This window comes from Micropterus dolomieu, linkage group LG06, assembly GCF_021292245.1.
Source record: "Micropterus dolomieu isolate WLL.071019.BEF.003 ecotype Adirondacks linkage group LG06, ASM2129224v1, whole genome shotgun sequence".
NCBI lineage: Eukaryota > Metazoa > Chordata > Actinopteri > Centrarchiformes > Centrarchidae > Micropterus > Micropterus dolomieu.
This window is the reverse complement of record NC_060155.1, coordinates 18,215,980-18,239,425: the sequence shown is the minus strand read 5'-3', so window position 1 is coordinate 18,239,425 and position 23,446 is coordinate 18,215,980. Positions and strand designations below refer to the sequence as shown.

General features: G+C 41.4%; 1 protein-coding gene across 1 annotated transcript; it reads left to right on the top strand.

Annotated features, from left to right (window-relative positions):
* The first annotated feature begins 5,052 nt into the window (after positions 1-5,052).
* On the top strand, positions 5,053-18,491 carry sirt6 (sirtuin 6). Its single transcript, XM_046052948.1, has 8 exons — positions 5,053-5,219; positions 6,616-6,743; positions 9,294-9,476; positions 13,029-13,088; positions 13,850-13,945; positions 14,028-14,108; positions 15,717-15,840; positions 17,692-18,491. Exons 1-8 carry the CDS (start codon positions 5,154-5,156, stop codon positions 17,992-17,994), a joined length of 1,041 nt encoding a protein of 346 aa, XP_045908904.1. The 5' UTR covers positions 5,053-5,153; the 3' UTR covers positions 17,995-18,491.
* Positions 18,492-23,446: the final 4,955 nt, after the last annotated feature.

Below are 23,446 nucleotides of genomic sequence, written 5' to 3'. Positions count from 1 at the left end.
CAGCAGAATGACGTGTGATTTTTGTCAGAATTTTCTCACCTGTATTTTGACTTAGTAAGTGTTTTAAGTTTAGCCTGACAAAACTATCCAGGTCTGGCACATGTGACGTCACTACCTCAACTTGTGAGAAGGTGTATGGAAAGATCCTCTCACCAGTTGCTCAGTCAGTAAGTCTCCTACCATGGAGATTTGAAGTTCTAGGGTTCAAATCCCCACATGACCAAGTCAGATTTCCTTACAATGGGGCTGTTCAGATCATAGAGAGTCTAAGGGGTCTATTTTATTTGGATCCCTTGCACTTTAAAACTTGGAAACACAAAATGTTGCAGGTGGGTTGAACATTTCACCCAGTAGTCAGGTACATATGACACACACTGATCTTAAGGTGATTCTGTAAAAATCAAGTTTGCGTTTCCACAATTATCTCAAAGTCCAAATTCCTTCATCACTTTAATCTTTCAAGTTTAAAGCATCTGTTCTTCTCCTCTGAAAATGTCAAATGTTGCACTTGGATCCCAATCATTGCCGCTTGCAGCTATATTTTGTTGTTATTATTTGTAATCTTGAAGACGTGGGGGACTTATGTTCTATGAGTCAAGGAAAGAAATACCCTCCTAGAGATAAAAGATGGTCACTGTACTTCTACTCCATCCTAACCCATCATTGTCTGGTTTGTTTTTAGAGCCCTCAGTCTTTCTCGTTTAGCCTTGTATTCTGACATGTCAGACCTTGCCTTGAACAAAACGATTGATGAGCTGGTGGTGAACAGCTATTGCTCAAACTCGTGGTCGTTCAATTCGTTCCGTGCCGCTCACTATGTTGCATTGCCTAAGCGTCACCCTTGACCAGATAGCTAGATATATCTGGCGTCTGAACTGCAGCAGCTGTCACCAGTCTCTGGTCTCACACTCCAGCCACTGGATTCTGTTATTGATCTCCAGTGTCCAAGCTGGCCTCCTGCCCGCCCGGCCTCTAGAGGTTCTCTGTCCTTATGGCAAGCCGACAGAATGGATTTGGTATTAAATGTTCAAATCCCCATTTTGACAACCTGTTTTGAGTTTATTAATTAATGTAGGCTATTATTGGGCAAGGTTTCACTGTCATTATGATTATTTCCTTTCCCATGTCCTATATACATAAGGGGGATAACAGTTAGCCTAATATTTTTCTTTTTTCCCTTCTGCAATTGTCCCTATAGTTAGGCTCCCTGTCAGAAAGGGTGCAGAGTGCCAGTGGCAGGGAAACAGGTTTAGGGTTAGTGTTCAGGGGCGGGAAAATGGAGGCAATGCTCTCAGGCTGGTGGCCAGACCGGGGTAGAGACCAGAATTGAATGGCCTGTGGCTGGAACAGAGGAGGAGCTGGAGACCTCAGGCAGAGAAGCTAGCTGCAATTCAGCAAAGTCAGGAGGTTCTTTCGGGGGATACCTGGGGTGATTGCAATCTGCATTATGTGACAGAAGCAAGAGGACGCTGCAGTGGAGCAGGTTCAGGGTTTTGCTGGAGCTCCGTAGTGACAGGCAGCTGCTGTTATTCTGGTAAGAAGCATTGCTGCAGCACGGAGGCACAGTCAATAGTAGTTCAGCGGGTACAGAACTTAACTGGAACTCAGCAGGGTCAGGTAGCAGCTGTAGTTTTGGGACTGGGAAATGCTGCAGTTCTGGCACAGAGATCTCCGGTAGTAGAGGAGTCAAAGTCAAATGCAGCTCAGCAGGCACAGGATGGGGCAGCTGCTCAACAAAGTCTGAGAGCTGCCGTGGCTTGGCAGTGGGGACGGTAAATTGCAACAGCTTAGCAGTGGCAGGAGGTGGATGAACTGCCGACTGGACACAAGGTGCAGGAGTCAGCTGGGCCAACTACTGGAAATCAGGCAGGAATTGGGGATACCTCCGTGAAACTGGACAATATTGTCTCTTGGATGCTAGCCAGCATACTCTCAGGGGTGCCAATCAGTTGAATTTCTGGTGAGCTGAATAGCAAAGTCACTGGGGAACTGTTCAGCTGAGTCTGTGGGATGCAATCCAGCTGAATCTCTAGTGAGCAGGGTAGCAATGTCTCTGAAAAACGCATTAGTTTAGACTCTGAGATACCAGGCAACAAAGTCTCTGAGAAACTAGACAGCTGAAACTCAGTGAACATTTATTCTCCGGGTAAGAACAGGGTAACAAAATCTCTAATGCTGGGCAGCTTCATTTCTGCGACACCAGGCAGCAAGACCTCCGCAGCACTGGACGGTGGCAAGGATGAAGAGCTGGGCACCAATGAGGATGTGGAGATGGGCAGCAAAGACTATGGGGTGATGAGAGGTTGAGGCTGCCAATGTCTCCTCTTGTGGCCTCCACGGGACCCAGTGAAATTGGCCAGGCGAGTCCCCTCAAAAGGATGTTGGTGTTTCTCGCCGTCCAAAGTGCAGGCTGGCAGGCCAGGAGTTAGTTGTCTGGGTCCTCTCTGGTTCCAAGGTAAGGTCCAACAAAAAGGAAACCACAGAGAGCTGGACATCCATAAATCTCCCACCAACCCTGACTCAAGGCTGGGGCTGGCTGATGGTTAGCCGTCCGGGGTTTGACTCTAGACAGGATGGTTGTAGGCCCAAGACCCCCAAGCCTAATCGACTGAGGTGCAGATACATCAGACTGGTCATGGAGACTGGTGGCTAGCAGGATGGAAATCAGCCTTGCGGCTAGCAGGCCATGATGAAGCTTGCTAGGCCAGAGATTAGGCTTGCAGCTGCAAGCTAGCTGATTGTTAGCAGGCGAGGGGCTAACAGGCATGCAGGTAAAAAATTGCAGGCTGAGGAGCTGAGATGTGGACGAAACTAATTATCCATTCAGAGTTTTTTGGCCAAGGCTTCCAGGATATTTCCTTCTGAGCTATAGACAAGATAGCCTCCTTATGGCTATAGCAAAGTCCACACAAAGTTCAAACAATTCACCCGACCTCATGTTCACTGGGTTTATAATGGCTAGTTTGTACTGTCAAGAAGGGTGCCGAGTGCAAGGGCAGGGGAAAAAGTTCGGGACCCAATCGCAGATGAGTTTATATATTTATGGATAAGGAAACATTAAAGAGTACAAACGTATGGAGTAAGTGTCTAAACAAAAAGAGTAGGCTACTGACTCTGAATACTGACACACTACAGACACAAACAAGCAGGCAGGTTAATTAAACAGAAGGTAGGACACATTAGAAGTCAGGGCAAAAACACCAAGACCAGAGACAGAAGATCACCAAAATAGAACAGGAAGCAGACAGACACAGAGACTAATTACGCCCACATTTGAGAATGTTTGTTGTCTTTCTTGTTATTTAAATCTAAAATTGAGACTTTCCATAATTTCTGGATAATTATCTCTTTGTTGAATATTGTTAACAACCGCATTCCTTTAGTCTTTCATGTGTTATCTGTTAATAAACAGCATGAGCTGTGATTTGTCCATTTTTAACTGGGAGACCACCCCCCACACAAATAGGAGGACAGATGGAGGGTTTCTTGGCACGATTTTAGGGGCACTTGCTAAAATAATGTATTTAATTATGACATTATATTGTCAAATAAACACTCATTTTGCTGCACAAAAAATGGTTATATCTGAAAAATAATATCAAGTGACAACAGCAAAAAATAAGTTTATGAGCATTCAAGGGCACGTGTGCTCCAAGCTCTGATTAACTTCTGACCCGGCCTCTGTCAGGCTGCTGCTGCACTTTCTTTGTCTGCTGTTGTTTTCCTTTATAGGAGAAAGTGTAAGAGAGACCCGCATCCACCTGAACCCGCTTCTGTATGGCTACATTATAGTTGGACTGCCGCATTATTATAGCAAATAAACCCAATCTGTGTCTCATTGATCCTCTCCCTCTTCTATGACTACACGTTTTTACTTTTAACTTTGACCATGAAGGTGACACCACTCTATTGAGCACTATATAGAGTACAGTATAGTATAGAATTGAGTATTTATATAGTTTAGAGAATTTTATAGATCCAAGATGAAACAGGCAGAAGGGCAAGACAGAGAAAGACAAATCCGCCTGCTACTTCAGCACCAAGGACAGAGCCTCCAATCCCGTCAGATCGCCTACTATCAGTCCGGTTTATTTAAATAATTTGATTAAAAACACCCCTGCAATGGACTGGCGACCTGTCCAGGGTGTACCATGCCTTTCGCCCGATGTCTGCTGGGATTGGCTCCAGCCCCCCATGACTCTGTACGCAGGATAAGCGGTTGACGATGGATGGATGGATGGATTAAAAACACACAAATACAGTTTTTTGACTGATTAGCAGATAAAATGGGTGAATTTGGGGCAAGTCTTTCCTCATGAGATCAGGTAATGGAGTGAAGGTAAGAAAGAGGATGAAGGAACGTTTCAGTAACTAGTTAAAGACACTTATATTGCTGGACTTAGGTAAAAGTATGTAAGTATAATGATGAAAATGTAGCCTACATAAATTGTTAAAAGTAAAAGTAGGCCTAGTCAAAGCAGAAAAATGTCCCCTGTGACTATACATATTATATCATGAGATTATTATTACTCATGCATTAATGTAAAAGCAGGATTTTACTGTTGGTTGAGCTCATTTTGAACTATTTTGTATCGGACTGCAACTAATAATAATTTACATTGTAGATTCAGCTTCTGATTATTTTCTCCATTAATCGACTGCAGTGAAGGAAAAGCAGCAAATATTCTCATTTGTGAAGCTAGAACCATAAAATGTCGCATGAAAAATTACTTAAAAGATCAAAGTAGTTGCCAATAAATTTTCTGTGAACCAACTAATCGTTTCAGTTGTAGTATAAAACACATTTTTTAAACTCTTCATATGTTTTGTGTGTAAAAAAGCTTTGTTTGTAAAGGTGTTTGATGAATGTAGTGAAATAAAAAGTACACTATTTCCCTTTGAGATGTAGTGGAGTAGAAGTAGAAAGAAGCATGAAAATAAAATACACAAGTAAAGTACAGGTTCCTCAAATTTGTGTTTGCTGTCCACCACTGCTTTCCCACTTGCTCTAAACGCACCATATGTTGTCGCTAAGTGATGACGTCACCCAAACAACACAATGCGTCAGGAACCCGCCTGGGAGATCACCCACTTTATGATACAGGAGCAGTTTTCTGAACAAAAATAATAAATATACGATACCAACAACAGCCATGTCTGTGGATTATGCTGCCGGGCTCTCGCCGTACGCAGATAAAGGTGTTTGCGGACTTCCAGAGGTAAAAGATACCGTGAGCTAGATACTTAGCTTCTAAACTGCTAACATGTTAACTTAGCCGAGAAAGCCCTGGTTCATGTTCGGTCTTTAAGATGTTGGGGTGGAGAAAGTACTTGAAATATATTTAAATAGAAATACCTCAATTAAAATTACCCGCGTTCCATGTTTTATTGTGGAAAAAATGCGGAATTGGTAGCTAACAATAGAAAGTTGTGAAGAAACAGAATGATTTAGAATGACTCCATTCCCGAGTTTTGCATTAGTTTTACATAGTTAGCTAATGTGTAACGTTAAGGAGTTTGTTTTATTGTCGTGGTTGGTCTAGGTCTTTACACTGTCTAACTACAGTGTAAATAGTTTAAAATAATTTAGACTCAAGCAGTGCGTCATCTTTATTAATGCCTTTAGTGGAAATTCAAATGCATTTGTGTTGAAGTGAAAAACATTTATATGTAAGACTTGCATTCATAATTAGATTACAATTAGAGACATTACCTCCAGAAATCACATAAAGGAGTAAAGGGCCAATAGCTACAACAATTTACTCTGAAATGTAGAGGAATGTAGAAGTATTCAGATGCATAAAATAGATTAAGTGTACAGTACATTGATGGGAGTGAATATATTTAATTACTCTCCACCTCTGTTGAGATGTGATAAACAGTCTCTGTTAAAGCTTTACTATAGACAGAATACAATTCTGTTCCCAAAGCTGTTACATGTTTAGCAAAAGCTCTGCTCAATTACAATATACACATGTAACATTTAAAAACAACCAGGGTATAGAAGACAAGAGATGCAGACACTCATACAGTTAAATCAAACCTTTCGGCAGACAAGCTGGTTTCATCAGGGTTTTTAATTAGATTTTATTGTCTTTGACACTGTCCATATGCATGATGGATTTTTTAAAATTATATCATTTGTAAGTAATACACTTTTGCTACATGTTTGCTTACAGCAAAGGACAGTACATTAAAACTGAAACACAAGATGATATAACAATTTATGAGCCGGGCAGTGGCCTCAGGCTGCATGCTCCAGACTTCTGAAGGAAATTGAACTCCAGTGTCACTAGGCCCCAGGGTGCTTATAGCGTGAGCTAACCACCAGGCCCCCCAGACTGCTCAGTGCTTACAGTGTCAGGGCTCCCGTGCCCCTTGGTGCTTAAAATGTTAGCTGATTCCTCAGGCCCCTGGACACCTCAGCGCATATAGTGTGTGTCTCAAGGCCCTTTGGCTTTAAAAGAGTGAGCTGACCACTAGGGCCCCTCGACACCAACTGTGCCGTCCCCTTTGCTACACCAAATAGCAGTTGCTATGTTTCAGAAATATTGTGTTATTTGATTGTTCCACTATCCAACAGCTGTTGACTTGATGTTTTCTGCTCTGTGGCAGGTTTTTGATAGTCCTGAGGAGCTGAAGGCGAAGGTGGAGACCCTCGCTCAGTTAATAAAAGAATCTCAGTACTTGGTTGTCCACTCTGGAGCAGGAATCAGCACCTCAGTAGGCATCCCTGATTTCAGGTGAGGTACAAACAAAGTCACTATACTGCTCAAACTCGCAGACAGCGCTTTTCTCTCTCAACCATGCACATGAACACAATGAACACAGCAAAACTGACCTCAAATTTCAGCATGGAGTTTACCTACTCTGTCCCATGCAAAAATAAAGATAATGATATCAAGCATACATATACTGATGGAAACAAATTTATCAATATATTACACCTGAGGACCATAATAACATAATAATCATTATAACAAAGTGTAACAATCACAAAACAAACGCATAATATCTGTGAACATGAACAGCTGTCACCTGCAGTTTTTTGTTACCCGGTTTCAACATCTCACAGCACACCACTGCTGCTCAACACAGTTTGAGATTAGAGCTAATGAGCAGTTATTGGAAGGTATCCCATTCTGAAAGGTTGACAATCACCTCTCCTGATCACATGAGAATTGTAGATTATAGGTGCTATTGTGGAGATATTCCTATTGTAAAATGCTGAGTTTGGAGGAACAAACATTTGATCAGAAATTGGAAGGAGGAGAGACGGAAAGGACTCTAAATGTGTTTATTGCCATTTCAGATTTTTAGCAGCCTTGAAAAGAAGGATCATAATAATAAAATAAAATAATATTATTTATATTTATATTTATTTAGATGTTTTTTCCTGTTTTGATTTTCTGAAAAGTTAAGGTCTACCTCTTTAGGACTAATCTGCTTTTCCTAGCTGTTCTAGACACCTTGCTCTTCAGTGGTCACATGAATGTTTTCATCTGTCATTACACTGGCTCCTACTTTTATGATTAGATAATAAAAATAAAAACAAGGTTTTCGTAGCTAAGACATACTGTATATGCATTGACATAGTATGCCGCATCAAATTCCTTATTCTTTAAAATACTTCATTCAACTCTGTTTTTAACAAAATACTATGTTATTCTCTTGGCACGTTGATTGTAAGGTACTCGGTTTACATTACAAGTAGCGCTGCAGAAAGTTCGTATTTTTATTGTCATTTTGAGCAACCCATTGTCATAAGACGTGTCTTGTCTTGAGAGCTCATATCTTCCCAAAGCAGTTAACTTAATGTTGAATCAAGACTAAACCAAAATATGTAGTTTATAAATGTTGAATGAATATGAAAAGAAAACATTGTATAATATAGCAATAAGAGAGACGGAGCTGTTGCTTGTGGGAGTCTTGAATTGCTTCAGTCAGAAGAGTTATTGAACAGATTGTACTTTGTCACATCCTCCTTTTTTTTTTTTTTTTATGTCTGGTAGACAAAACATGGAGTTTTTGGCTCAACCTCCTTGTTTCTCTTGTAGTCCCGCTGCATGACCAGATGGGGGCGGTACTTGCTTATTATTTGTCAGATCCAGCTCTTTGTAAACACTGAAAAAATTTTTTTGTTTTATTTGGTTATCTTCCATTACAGTGTCAGAATTATGCCCTAATAGTTGAGGTGTTGCACATAAGACAGAGGCCTTTTTGTTACTCAGGAAGACATTGAGTTCATTCTGGTGTGAATGACAGACATTCCTTTGTGTGAATTCATATATACGTGCCTGGTGATGTTAATATGGAAATTTAACATTTGATTGGTCTGCTTGTCACTCATGTATTATTCGACCTTGGACGGCAACACCATTAAAGCCAAGGTTCCTATAAATACATAAGGCCCACTATCTCAAATTGTATTCCCACTGCTCCCACAAGGACACAAACACACACACACACACGCTCGTGCTTTAGCTGAGAGTAAGTAATGATTACTATTATTGACGACACCAAAAGATGTGAATACGCCAGCTTTATAGATCCTTCGTGGCTTTCATCTACTGCAGCATCTTTGTCATGGTGATAAGCATGAAATAAGTGACATACACGCATCTCCGCAAATGGTGGTACATCTTTGAACTTGTCTTGGGCGAGAAGGCAATGAATCACATTGATGTAGTTCAAATAGAAAGCGGGAGATGAGACTGTTGTGCCTGCATTTGAGGATGCGTTCCCTCATCTGATGCAAGACAAGTTGCGTGTCCTCGAAGTAACTTGGCAACTGTCAGGGTGTTAGACGGCAGCAGTACTGACAGCAGCGCTGTGTTCATCCCTCAGTCCTTATTCAGACACCCAAAATTGACTGGTTTATTAAAGAAGCATGAACAGAATGATCTCACATTGGACTACACATTTTGTACATTTTAGTCTGAAAACGTGTCACTGTATGCTGTTAGAGATATTTCTGTCATATTAGACTATTGATGCTTCTGTTTTCTCTCATCATCCAGCAGTGGAAGAATCATTTCAATGCAATGCAATGTTTTTCAGTGGTTTTCCATATTTCCAGTGGGCTTGCAACATTTCACAGCATGTTGTCAATTTGGTACACAAACTTGGCAGAACTTCTTTGCAGAAATCCTCCCATCAGATTGCTAATACTCATCCATGAATACAAACCCACGCACCAGTTTTAGACACCTAATGCACCCACCCACTGCATTGCAATCTGTCCAATCCTATATATGCGATCAGCCTATTCATTGCTATATTCTCTGTTTCAGGGGTCCAAAGGGTGTGTGGACGTTGGAAGAAAAGGGCGAGTCCCCTCACTTTGACACCACATTTGAAGATGCCCGACCCAGCTTGACTCACATGGCCCTCCTGGGACTGCAGAGGGCCGGGCACCTCAAGTATCTCATCAGCCAGAATGTGGACGGCCTACATGTCCGATCAGGCTTCCCCAGGTAACTCTGCGCTGCCTGCAGTCCTGAAGCGTGATATACACACATGAAGCATTTTACACACTCTGTAGCTAACTCAAATCATGGTTGTTATTGTGCGTGGAGCAATGCATTATATCACAGATAAGCCACATTATGTTTACTAGTAATAATAATAATAATACATTTTATTTATAGGCGCCTTTCTGAACACTCAAAGTCACAGGTAGCCCTTACAGTGGTATTCATTTGTTGTCCCACATGGGGGCATCGAAACAAGCTGTAAATATGACACTGTAGAGCTGCAACAGACGTTTTTTTTTTTTCATTTTCAGAAATGATTAACTCCCACGATTATTTTTTCAATGAATTGCTTAATTATTTGTTTGTTTGTTTAAACTTTACAAAATAGTAAAATTTGCCACATCCTAGATGTGATCACGTCTTGTTTACTCAGTTTACGATCATGTTAAGACAAGTAGAAGCTACAGCCATCACAATGACAGTGTCATTTTTGACTTAAAAATCAAAATAAAGATCAAAATAGTTGCTGATTAATTTTCTGTTTATTGACTAATCGATTCATCAGCTGATTGTTACAGCTCTACAACAATGGCATATATACACCCAACAAGTTGTTATGGTGAACTTGTTAGCAAACAATTTAAAGACACAGAGCAGCATAAATTCTGAGTTAATGTAGACCTGATGAGTGTAAGTCCAATTTTCATCCTCCTTCAGCTCCTCATGGAAACATCTGGCTCCTAACCTTCAAATGCTCCACTGTGTTCACCAGCCAGTTGCTAGGAGGGCTGGGCAGCTGGCATATAGTCGTTTTTCAGAGCGTTTTTTGTTTATTTATTTTTCTCAAAAGAGCTGCCTGCTGCTGCTGGAAACAAGGTTGTTGAGAGCAGTGAGACTGAACCAGAACATTAATGGGTAACTTCTGAATTTTTCAACCTTTTTGTGTCTATGTGACTAATTGGACAACATTTTTATAAATTGGTCCAGTATGGAGCGTGTGCGCTGCAGTCAGTAGCAGCGAGAAAGGGCTATAACTGAGGCCCATCAAAGAATGGTAGGTAGGTACATTTGTTGTCACAATGTAACAGGTTATATAATGAAATAGAGCTTTGTAACTCCCTTCTGCTACATAGCAGACAATATAAAATAATACAGAAGCAATTATGAAAACAGTAAACAGAAATAAACAATATTCAGTGTTCAGTGGAGCAGTGCTGAGGATGAATTTGAGCTTAGGAGTCTGATAGCTTGAGGGAAAAAGCTGCTCTGCAGTCTGATGGTGTGGCAGCAGAAACTTTTATATCTCTTCTCAGAAGGTAGCAGGGTGAACAGGCTGTGGCTGGGGTGGGTACTGTCCTTTAGTATCCTTTGGGCTCTGCTTAGGCACCTCATCGATATCACTGATGCTCAGGAGATGGGTACCAATGATCTTCTGAGCAGTTTTAATCACCCGCTGCAGAGCCCCCCAGTCCGGGGCCGTGCACATCCCATGCCAGTTTGTGATGTTTCCAGTCAGGATGCTATTTCTATTGCTCCTCTGTAAAAGCTGGCTAGAACTTGGTGTGGGAATTTGGCCTTCGTAAGCTTCCTCAAGAAATATAGTCGTTTCTGAGCTTTCTTGCTCAGCGTGGAGATGTGAGATGATCATGTCAGGTTCTCTGTGATGCTGATTCCCTGGAACCTGAAACTATTCACCTGCTCCACCTCAGCACCACTGATGTAGACAGGAGTGTGTGTCTTTATCCCCTTCTTCCTGAAATCAATGATGAGCTCCTTAGTTTTGCTGACGTTGAGCAGTAGGTTGTTCTCTGAGCACCACTCTGCAAGATTATCAATTTCCTCCAGATATGAAGTCTCATCGTTGTTTGAAATCCGGCCGATGATGGTTGTGTCGTCCGCAAACTTCACAACAGAGTTCTCTCCATGTTGGGGGATGCAGTTGTGGGTGTACAGCATGAACAAGAGGGAGCTGAGCACACAGCCAAAATGACTGGTGTCTGTCTGTGAGGAAGTCCAATATCCAGTTGCAGAGTGCTGTATTTAAACCCAGGGATCTGGTTTTGTAAGTATGTCCACTAATGTGCTTTTTTTGCCACGGACAGGCTCAGATTTTTATTATAAGTGTCTGACAACATTATGGAAAGGATCCCTACAGAGATAGACCTTTCCGTCAAAGCCACCAGACTCCCTTGAATTTTTTTTATCCCTCTGGTCTACCAGCAACTCTGTGTTTTGCGAGGTAAAATTACAGTTTTTATCAATGGAGTCTGGTGGCTTTGACAAGAGCGATATAGGGACGTTTTCTGGTTGAATAAAAAGGATCTTACTCTTTAAAAAAGGTCTGTCCTTGTAGGGATCCTTTCGACAACGTTGTCAGACTCTTGTAAGAACAATCCAAAACAAGCACTAAATTGGGCGTACTTTGACGGGCCACAATTGCCCACTAGGATAATGTTGTGGGCCTGTTTCGTCTGCACCGCACTTTCTCAATACTGGTCATATTTCAAAACAGGTTGTCCCAGTTAGTCACATAGAAAGAAAAAATGAGGTTGAAAAATACCGACGTTACCTGTTAGTAAAACCAAAACAAGGAGCTGAGAGATTCTGAAATGCTCCATAGAGTTCTCTGCGGGGTTGTGACTACGAGTGACCACTTTCGTATTACATGTCGTCAGTTGATCTATTGTTGATATGGATGCATTCAGTAGTACAGATTTAAAGATGTATCATCCTATCAGATGCTGTATGGCAACAGCAAAAGTTCTTCATTTTCACAAAATGATCCAAATATAAATGAAAAATGTTCTCTGTATGCTAATATATATTTCATTTGGGGGCTTATTTAGAGGAATTTATTTAGAAAATGCAGTGAATTCCTTATTGAGGAGGAAACAACCATGTTATAGTTTGTTTTGATTACTTTCTAATATTTTATAAACACAAATATATACATTGTTAAGTGTTTCACGTCAATTTGTTACACGTCAGGTTGTGACTCAATGTTTTTAAATATGAAGCTGCTGCTTTTGTGATAACAGTTGTAACAGTGCCAGAAATTAGTTGCTCTTTAAATACGGCTCAAATAACGCTCAGTCTAATGGAAAATGTTTGGTCTGAGTCTGGAATATCCAATCATACTGGACTAACCCAAGGCCAAGAATCAAAATTTTCATTCAGTGCATACATCCAGCCTTTATGCATATTGGGAGACTTGCTTTCCCTGGAAGCCATTTCTTAGCTCTCCCTCTAACCTCCATCAGTTTCTTCAGACGAGGTTGGACAGCAAAGTGGCCGTTCTCTGAGGAAATCATTGAGACAGCAGACGCACTGGTAAAGTAAACTGGTTGGATCTAATCTGCACAGGTGCCAGGTGGAACGCAGAAGTGAATATGAGACTGCAGAATATTTATTAGAAAGTGAGTTGCAAAGAAGGAGTGAGGAAAAAGTTGCGTTCAAGAGTCCCGACATTAACTTCGGCGACAATGATCAAAGTGAATATCATCTTTGTGATCTTCATGCCTTTGAGGACTTTTCTCCCTCTTGCTTTATTAGGGATATGTTATCAGAGCTTCATGGAAACATGTTTGTGGAGGAGTGTGAGAAGTGTGGCAGGTATGTGCATGCGCACACACACACGCACCAAACACCACCAAACTACATTTGATCATTCTCGTCTTTACAAGCTGCTGTCTGCCACAAACGTTCAGTTTTAGGCCATTTTATTATGTACACCTCTTTGGAAGTGATTAAAAAAAAAGCAAATCAAGTGGCTGCAATGCAAGATATAAAGCATGCAGATAAGAGGTTGAATTACTCTTCACCTAATATTAGCATGCACAGTATCAGGTGTGTGCCAGTATGAATCCATAATGGATCCTGCCTTGCATCTAAGGTAAAAGCCTGCGGTGTAATTTTGTGTAATTGTGTGCACCTTAAAACTAACTGCGGGCCTATTTGTTGCCGACTAGCTACACCACAGTCTATCCTTTTTCAAACTTAAATAATGCACCCATTCACAGAGCTTATCTCAAAACGATTCTAGGAACATGACAGTGATTTTGTTTTATTCCAGTGACCTGCACTGTGTTTCTATATCTTTGGGATGAAATAGAACAGAGGTATAACTGTATAAACAACTTTGCAGCTACATAATGCCGTTGAGTCCCTGATACACCAGAGAGAGCATTTCTGTGTCTCTAATAAAGTGTCCACTGAGTCTGTATTATCATGTTGTCGTCTGTCAGTTCATAAATTATAAGTAAAAATGGACCTTGGTAAGGTGCATGTACGCAGCTTTTTCTTCTGAATTGTAACTAAACTGAAGCTGATCTTGTTGAACCGAGACATAATCTGTAGGACTCTTGGTTTTCCAGGCAGTATGTCCGAGAGAAAGTGATCGGCGTGATGGGGTTGAAACCAACAGGACGTTACTGTGATGTGGTACGATCCAGAGGACTGAGAGCCTGCAGGTAACACATGCTTTCACCACGTTTTTGAAATGACCACTAATGTACCATGATCCATTTATTAGTGTGTTCTTTACTAAAACAGAGGAAAGCTGATAAGCACTATACTGGACTGGGAGGATGCTCTTCCTGACAGAGACCTGAACAAAGCGGAAGATGCCAGCAGGTGAGAGAGACAAATTTGCAGCAGTTTTTTTTTCATTCAGCATCTGTCTTTATAGCGTCGCAAACAGCACAAACTCTCATCTATCTTGATTTCCTTTGACACTTTCGTTTCAGCTAAATAACACGAGTCACAGTTCAGACGTGCCCTGTGAACTGAAAAATGTGAAATATTTTGTTGGATCTGTTCGCTTGAGCGTTCTGCGTGGCTTTGCTGTCAGCATCCTGACATAAGCCCTTATTGGAAAATCGTTTTAGGGTTTGTGTATGCACCAGTCTGCTTTAATGCTTCCATTTGCCTCGTGCGTGTCGTGTTACTTCCATTCAGTCTTTCAGCCTCAAAAAGCTTGTGGGTTTACAAAGCAGCAAGATTTTCACCTTGATGTACTCAGTGACCCACAATAGATGCATAAGTAACATTTCAATTACAAAGAGGAGATTTGGGGCTCTGACCATTGAACTCCGATGTGCAGCGTGTTTATTAGTTTCAACAAAAAATTGGCAGCTAATTAAAGTTGAGTTTATTTCTACTGTAGCTCTATATAGATAGTTATGACGAAGGTTTCAATTTATATTTCAGTGTGGATTTCACCCGTTGAAGCACTACACAGATTTATCGTACGTAATTGGGCAGTACCATGCTTTAATTATATTCCCCCCATAGTAAGTTTGTTTACATTGTTTTAATTTACTTTGTGATGTACAGAGATGTTGGGCTATGCACGTACATGTGAAACAGGAGTTAGAGATAACTTCTATTTCACCTTGTCTCTTTCATGAATAGGAGACTATTCCCGTGGAGTGTTTATACTGTTTCTTTCATTATGACAGATCGCAGTGAGCTAAGCGTTTGCGGTGGAGATTGCTTTGCTGGATGTGTGTTACTGAAAATCAACAGATAACAGTTAGCGCCTCTCCTCTATGAGCAATACATGTGAGTCACTGCGCTAACCATCTGTTTCTTTAAAACAGGATTGACAAGCAATCTTTGAAAAATCCAGCAGATCATTTTTACGACACTTATGGCTGTTCTGAAGGCATTTTAAGAATCCTCAAATTTTTCGAACCATTTGGATGAATAAATATTCCGTCTGCTGCAAGATAAGATCAGAAAAGATTTGTTACATGTTTCCCAAATTGTCTCCTTTCTCAATCTGCGTAAGGCGAACCAAAGTGTAAACATTTTATTATCTAGTACATGTAAGTATATATTGATGTTTCTTTCCAATATTTTATATTTTCATACAAAATAATGCGTTCATATTTTCATATGGACATATGGCATCCTGGATGAGAAATGCAGTCTTTACTTACTAAAAAGCAACAGTCTTCAGATTCTGGGAATACCTTCAGAACAGTTGTAGGTGTTGTTAAACAATCTTCTGGGTTTTTCAAATATCAGCAGGTAATTATTTGTCAGAGAAACAGACTTGGCACTGTGACTCAAATGTAATGATGATACATGAGAGGCACAAAACGTACTTTCTTCGACTTGGTTAATGTTTTCCTTGCTACCAACTTAACGCACAACAGTAGATCCCTCTTAATAACAGGCAAATAAGAACACAAGTGAATATTATGTGTGACGTATTTCTCTACTGTCTGCACCCAGACGAGCGGACTTGGCACTGACGCTCGGCACCTCCTTGCAGATCAAACCCAGTGGAGACCTTCCGCTCCTCACCAAGCGCAAAGGAGGGAAAGTGGCCATTGTCAACCTGCAACCCACAAAACACGTGAGTCTTATTCCTTTATTACTGCCTGGCACATACACATGGGAAATGTTACAATTAACGAACCGTAAACACACTGTGACAGTGTCAGAGTTCTTAGACGAAAACACTGACAGCACCCAAAAACAAGTTCACAGGTAGTTAAATGTACACCTTGCCATGGATACACATTGCTGCACCTCTATCCTGATTGACTGGTCACCGTGGTAGCAACTTGTCAATTACCATGTAGCCACACACTAAAACATACTCTATTGTCTATTTTACGCCAAATGGGACCATTATTTAATAATAATAATATTTTAAAAGTGAACATCATTCTGTATTGAAGAAGACTTTGGCCTAGCGTCCAAGTCCATAAACTCATTTGAGAAGTGTTTAGAAAAGGTTAATCAAGTGATCAATAAATCAAGTGAGCAGTATGGTCATTAGGTGCATACGAGATGCTGAGGCTGACTTTTGCTGACTTGATAGTCAAATGTGATCTGCAGGCGACTGCAGGGGTAGGGTATAAAAACACAGCTGTCAAGTTAGACACATTCTACCTCCCGTAGAATGCGTGAGCTTAGAACAATGACTTATCTCACGGCCCCAAAAAAGGCAAATGGCGCAAAAGGTGGTTCCAACTTGGTACAGCCGAAGAAAAACTATTGCGGTTGCCGGACTCAGAAAACTGCAGCCGCCTTGCTCCCGCAAGGTTTTAATGTCATGTGACATGGTGACATGTTGCAGCACCAGCGAAAGTTGGAGAAAATTTCTTACCAACACGCCATAAGCGGATGTAGCGTGACTGCATGAGGGCGGCCGACCCTACGTATGTCATGAAGCTTATGTCAGTAGATTGTAGACACAGCTGGACGAGAATGCTGCATTCACTTTGCTTCCAACAACAACAAAGAAAATCCTGTTCTTATCAAATTAAACAGTCCCTTCAGGTTTCAATGGTAAACCACCACAAGAATGACAATTGCCAACAAAAAACACTATATTCTAAGCAGAAATGTTTAAAAAACATAAATCATGAAGTAACAATTGTATTCAAACAAATGGGAAACATATTAGCAAATTTTAACAAAACTCCCATCACCGTCATGCATCATGGGAATTCTGAGGGACGAACGTAGGCTACTCCCAATGGCATTTCAGAATAAGAGCGTTTTGCCTGCCTGATTGTGCTGACATGTTTAGATTTTGTTGATTTGGTGATTAGTGGTTGTTTTTTGTGCTTCTACCATGATTGGCTACGTAGTTAAATTGTTTCTTTTTTTTGTCTTTTTTACTGTGTTTATTGTAGTACGTTAGGGAGTCTGCCCATAGTGTTTTATTTAGAAAATTGACCAGATTCTCTCTGCCGTGTCTGTGTCTGACTTCCTTCCTGGTTCATCTGCTCTGTGCTCCTGTGCTTGACGCGGCTTCTGTCAAAAATACACTGGCTGCCTGTTCTCCGCACAGCGGAGAGAAGAAAGACTTCTGGGTAGCACTGCATCACTTCTGTGACCGCAAGCATTGACTAGAAGGGCTGCGATTAGTTCCGGCAGCCGCAAGCCAAATGGACTCAGTGGACTTTCGGAGTGACTCCGGGGTCATGTAAACTTGGTATACTTGGTAAAGTCCAGCATGCAACAGGTTAAGTCAGCGATGCGAAGCGCCGCATTAAGTGAAACGCACCCATTATCTTAATATATCTGACTTCTTTTTGCAACCAGCGGAGTCGCCACCTGCTGGCCATGAGAAAGAATGCAAGTTTAAGGCACTTGCTCATTGGCTTCACTTTTCAGACCTGGAGGCTACATCAATTTACTTTATACAACCTATGGGTTCATCATTTCACTGTTGTAATTTTCTGTCTTGTAGGATAAGCATGCGTACCTGCGTATCCATGGTTATGTGGACGAGGTCATGAAACAGCTGATGGAGGAGCTGGGAGTCGACATCCCAAAGTGGGAGGGTCCGACTGTCTGCGAGAGCTCCTTGGCCACCTCTGAGTCCACCACCGATGTCAAACCACTGCGTGCAAAGGAAAAGGTGAAAAATGACCTCATTAAGAAGGAGAGGAAAAGAAAAGCACTAACAGACGATGGGAGTGTTAAAGAGGAGACGGCTTCGGCGAAGAGGGAGAGAGCAGACTCCCCAGTGGAGATAAAAGAAGAGAAATAACCTCAGCTATTGTTTCTTACAACACAGACCCATCTAGAAACCAACTTTACAACTGAAGGTGCTCGGTTTGATCAAAGACAGAGGTTCTTTTCATCTTACTTTCTCTGGAGCAAAATCCTCTAGTACTGAAAATCAGTTAGAGATATTTTCCACTCCCCTCATAGCCACGATGAATAGCAATGTGAAACTGACTCAAAAGTCAGCTCAATTGTTGACTTCCTCATAGAGCAGAATGAGGAAAGTGATTGTGTGCATTACCTGGATGTTTGATTGGTTTTCTTTTTAATTTCTGGTCAAACTACTTGACTAAAAAGTACATTTACCAATGCACAGCCTGCGATGTAAGTGTTCCTGCTGCTATAGTAAGGACATAGTAAGGGGAATCTTTGTGTATTGTCCTAAACTTTACTTTGGGTTTTACTTTTCTTGGAATCTGTAACAGACAAGACAGCAAGATGAGATCTGGAGCACAGGGTTATATATATATATATATATAATAAGGTGCAATTTTGCACCTTATCCAAAGCTTTATTTATAACCCTGTGCTCCAGATCTCATCCCTACAGCATCTGCAAATTTGATTGACTAGCAACCTCATACAGCTAGAGGACATTTTAGGTTAAACCTGTTAGTTTTGTTTTTTAAGTGTGTTACTAAACAAACTGTTCTTTTCTCCAGAATTATTTGTACAAAAGATTTCTCTTCCTCTGGCGAGACATATAATTTTGAAGAGGTCAAAACTCCAGCAACACTTGCCATATACAGAAGAACATTACTGGTCAAACCTGGTCTGGTATGGTCTAACAATGAAGTTGTTGTGTTTACTAAAAGTGCTGCTAGAGTTTTGATCATAATCGGCATGTTTCTAGTAAAATGTTTTTATCTCAGGAAAAAAGCATTGTACTCTTACAGAAAAAGTCACTTTTTTTTATACATATGTTTCGGTAATAAACACAATGAGTAACAGGTAAAAGCTCCTGTACTGTCAGACAGCTGTGACCTAGTTACAAATGTGAACCAGCGTTCCAAAGGAAATGAAGGCCACACGAGTTTGTTCATTTGAGACAGTGGTACAGTTCTTTGTGTTTGACGTGAAACCTCATTAACATTTCTGAGGTCAACCTTTATACACTTTGTAGTTTTAAAATGTAATTATGCATCGCTGCATTGTGACTGAGCATGATAATAATTTCCCCTAAGGACCAATGTCGATGGGAAGAGGAACAAAGAGCCTCTTACTGTTATTCCATTCACCCCAAATACCAAAAAATCTGAATCCAGCACCAAGGAACATTAAAATCAAAGGCAACTGGACTTGGTTGAAGATACTTTAAGATGTATTGGCTCTTCAGAAGTGAAGAAGTTAAAGTTGCCCTTGATATTAACCTACCTTGGATAACTGTGACCTGGATGACAGAGTCCAGCATGCTTCAAGTGTACAATGGATCACAGGTGTTTGTAGATTATAACTGCAGCTTCAGTTCATTACGGTATTTTGTCTCTCCAGATGCACAAGTAACAGATATAACAGCTGCAGCTCAAACACATGCAGAATCCTGCCTGCTCTGTGAGTTGGTCATTACATGGTCCTCATTACTGCTCTTACTGTCTCCATCTACACATAAATTTGTTCTTTATTGTATCTGCTCTGTAGTGCTTGTCTAAACCTAATGGCTAGTGGTTAGGCTGGTGTGTGTTTGAAAGACATACAGATGAGTCCAAGTTTGAAATGCAGAGCAGTTTTTATTTTCATTTCTCTGTAGATTTATGCGTCTGTGTGTGTGTGGCCTAAGTTCCGCCAAGAGAGAACAACATTATTAGGGGTCCAAGCCCGAGTGGGCTGGGTTCCCAGTACCAGCGGGTACGTACGTTTTCACCTAATTCCGATACTGCAGCCTAGATGGTAAGCGCTACAGATGCGAAACTCACAGGGTAGGTTCAGGCCCATGAGAGGACGGCATGCAAAAAAAAAATCGCTCACTTCTACCTCTAAGGGGCGCTACAAGCAAGGTCCAAAGTTTTGCACTTTCAAATCGCTGTAACTCCCGCATACAAAGGCGGATATCAAAAACCTTATATCGGGATTTGGAACCAAAGGACATTTTGCCTCATAACTACACGCATTGCACATTCATAAAATTATATCTCCGTCTTTGGGGGATTCTGCCGATTCGGATGGTATAAGACACGCCTCTGTACAATGACGTTTTCATTTCGATAAATCACGAAAACTGAAAAAACTATTTTAATTAACTCCTCCGAAGCCGCATCTCCGATCGCCACGAAACTTGGCATGGACCATCTATGGACCAAGCTGATAAAAGTTTGTAGACGGAATTTTGATCTGCCAAAAAACATCTGAATTATAGGCTAACAAGTTTTGCCGAAATGCAAAAAACTGTATGTGATGTGATATTTTAGGTTTGCAATGGCCGATCTACACCAAACTCGGGGACCTTATCTGCCACGCCCTCCAGATGCACTGTGTGATATTTGGTGTCAATTGGCCTCTAGGTGGAGCTATTAATCGTACATCAAGTAATGCTCCCATACACATCCATTCATTTTATATCTCCTTAACTGCAAGTCCCTTTAATTTCAAACTCTGCCCGTTTATTCTCCATGGGCCCCCCGAGCCACCGCAAGGCACCCGAGTCGACTCGCACGCCCTCCACGGGGTGAGGGGGGTGGGAGGCATGGACCCCGCTTACAACTGCTTGCAGTTCTAGTTACCATTGAATCAAGTATCTCAGCACTAATTGTGTGTGACACTGTGGCTTGGGTCACAGAAAAACAAAGCGAGGAAGGTATGAAGGTTTTTTTAATGCAAGCTAAAAAAAAAAAAATGTTTTCAGAGCATATTTATAGCACTGCAATTAAAAATCAAGTTTGTAACTAGAACTGCAAGCGGTTGTAAGTGGGTCCAAGCCTCCCGGCGCAAGCCGCCCCCACCCTGGCCCCGCGGAGGGTGCGCGAGTCGGCCTGGGCCCGCCATGATTTACTGTTCACAGGCCCCCGAGCGACGGAAGGAGAATAAATGACCAGAGTTATAAATTAAAGGGGCTTGCGGTTACGGAGATCTGAAATGGATGTATGTCTATGGGAGTGTTATTTGATTTCCAATTAATAGCGCCACCTAGAGGCCGATTGACGGCAAATTTCACACAACCCCTCGGGAGGGCGTGCCAAATAAGGTCCCCGAGTTTGGTGGAGATCGGACATTGCAAACGTAAGATCTGACATGACATCCTGTTTTTAGTGTTTGCGCAAAAATGTCTTATGGCTTATTTTTTGGCAGATCAAAATTCCTTCTACAAAATTTCTTCGGCTTGGTCCCGAGATGGTCTGTGCCAAGTTTCGTGCCAATCGGACTTGCGGCTTCGGAGGAGTTAATTAAAACAGGTTTTCCAGTTTTTGCGATTTTGTGGAAAAAAAGTCTAAGCAGAAATGGGCGTGGCCTATACCACGAGATTCAGCTCAATCCTCCGAACACGTGGATGTAAGGTTTTTGATATCCGCCTTCGTGAGCGGGAGTTCCAAGCCCAAACGTGTTGACCTTGCGTATAGTGCCCCCTAGAGGTAGAAGTGTGCGGATTTTTGCGCCAGAGGTACTCTTGAGACTGTGAACCTACCTTGTGAGTTTCGCGTCCCTAGCAGTTAATGTCTAGGCTGCAGTATGAGTTATGCACGGAAGAAAAAAATAAAAATCTGTGCGAAAACAATAGGGTTCCCAGCTCCGCTGATACTGGGAACCGCGCTGCCTTGCATTCGCGGGCTCCCAGCCCACTTCGGGCTTGGACCCCTAATTATAAATAAACAGGCCATTTTTGTGTCACAAAAAGTTTTAATTCTAAAACTAATCTAATATGTCCTCTTTGATTGCAAGTCAAACGGTTTTCCTTGCGAGTCAGAAAGTTATGCAGGTTAAACCGTTTTGCAAGTCAAAAATGGTCGAGAAAAGATTCTGTTGGTGGTTTTGACTGACCAATCATGGGTTTGCATCGACCGCATGGCTACGCCCACAATCCGCTCGCTCCGACGGCTCCGACCAGCACCTGCTCTACTGGAGATGGAGTTGTTACTTGTACAGGCGAGATGGAGGTAAGTTGATGTTATGTTGCTCATTTCCATTTAAATGCTTTTAAATGTAGTATGGCTGATTTAATCATTATTTTTATTTACCGGCAAGGTGACAGAGTCTATCGCTATCCTTTCTTAGAATGACATGTAACTTTATAATGGTTAGCTAACTGTTAGCCGTCTTGGCAGGAAGCTTGACTGGCAGTGCATTTGTGCACTCAGACATGACTAGCTAGGCTAAAGTTAGCTGCTCATGTTTAACACATTTATATCCAGCAAAACTAGTTTTCTGTGACTGGTAATTGAAGTTTATGGTCACACAGCATAAACTCTTATAGTCTTTAGACTGCTTATATTACAGTGAAAATACAGACTGTTATCTAGATATTTTTAGGTGTTGCTGCCTTGTTACGTTTTCTCCTTTAGGTGTGACATAGAAGCTGTTATTTTCCTCGCATAGTTGCAGTGTGGAACATTGGTGACTGCTATGTCCAGCATGTTGCCCAGAGAGCTGAAGAGAGCTTAGGAAGCACCTTCACCCTGCTGGATGTCTCTTGGTCCGGCTGGCTTCTCCTCTTCTTTTCCTATCCCTGTGAAGAAGCACAGCACTATATAGCCTCTCATTAAGTTTCTGTCCTTTCCAGGAAGGAGTGCTCGTGGTGTCATCAGGTGTGTTAATGTGACCTCTTGATGGGGACTTCTGATGGTGCTAATGAAGTAAATGTTCCCACTCTGCCCTTTGAATGAACTCACCCCTTTTATTCTCATTATTTTGTGGTGGTATACCTAGGTTGGGTGATCAATCAGTCAATCACTTTATTGTTTGTTAGCACACAACAAATATCAAAGACAATATGACACAGACAAGTTAGGTTCCAATTTGCAGCAAAACACATAAATCACACTTTAAAGTATTTTCACAAATTGAATAATAATAATCTTTATTTAAAGGTTTCACAAATCTGAAACTATGTTTGATTGAAATCTTAGCCTCTGAGGAATAATCTACTTCAGATTTGAGAGCCCTAGGTATAGTGGTTTTGGATCTGGACCTGGTCTAATGTGGTCTGCATGCGGAGAAAAAGCAGTGAAATTGCCCTTTTTCATTTTCACAAATAAATTAAAAAAATTTAAATCTAAAAAAAATGTTTCAGACAGCGTTTAGGCTTTGCCTAAAATGCATAACAGCTTTCACAGCAGTAAGAGGTGCAAAAAACGGAGAATCGGTCGCTCAGCAACGTAAGTTAACATTCACTTAAGGGTCCCTTAACTTTCCCCTTAACTGCAGAATCGGAAGCTGCGAATCAGGTTCCTTACAGCAATGCAACATTGGTCATCCTAGCTTATCTGAAGCAGGCCATAAGTGTCCACT

What these genes read in the sequence shown, in the direction of transcription:
- sirt6 (XM_046052948.1), top strand. Translation starts at nt 5,154, where the DNA reads ATGTCTGTGGATTATGCTGCCGGGCTCTCGCCGTACGCAGATAAAGGT. An exon ending in GTGTTTGCGGACTTCCAGAG is followed by an intron (nt 5,220 to 6,615) that starts GTAAAAGATACC and finishes GCTCTGTGGCAG; the next exon opens with GTTTTTGATAGTCCTGAGGA. An exon ending in AGAGGACTGAGAGCCTGCAG is followed by an intron (nt 13,946 to 14,027) that starts GTAACACATGCT and finishes TTACTAAAACAG; the next exon opens with AGGAAAGCTGATAAGCACTA.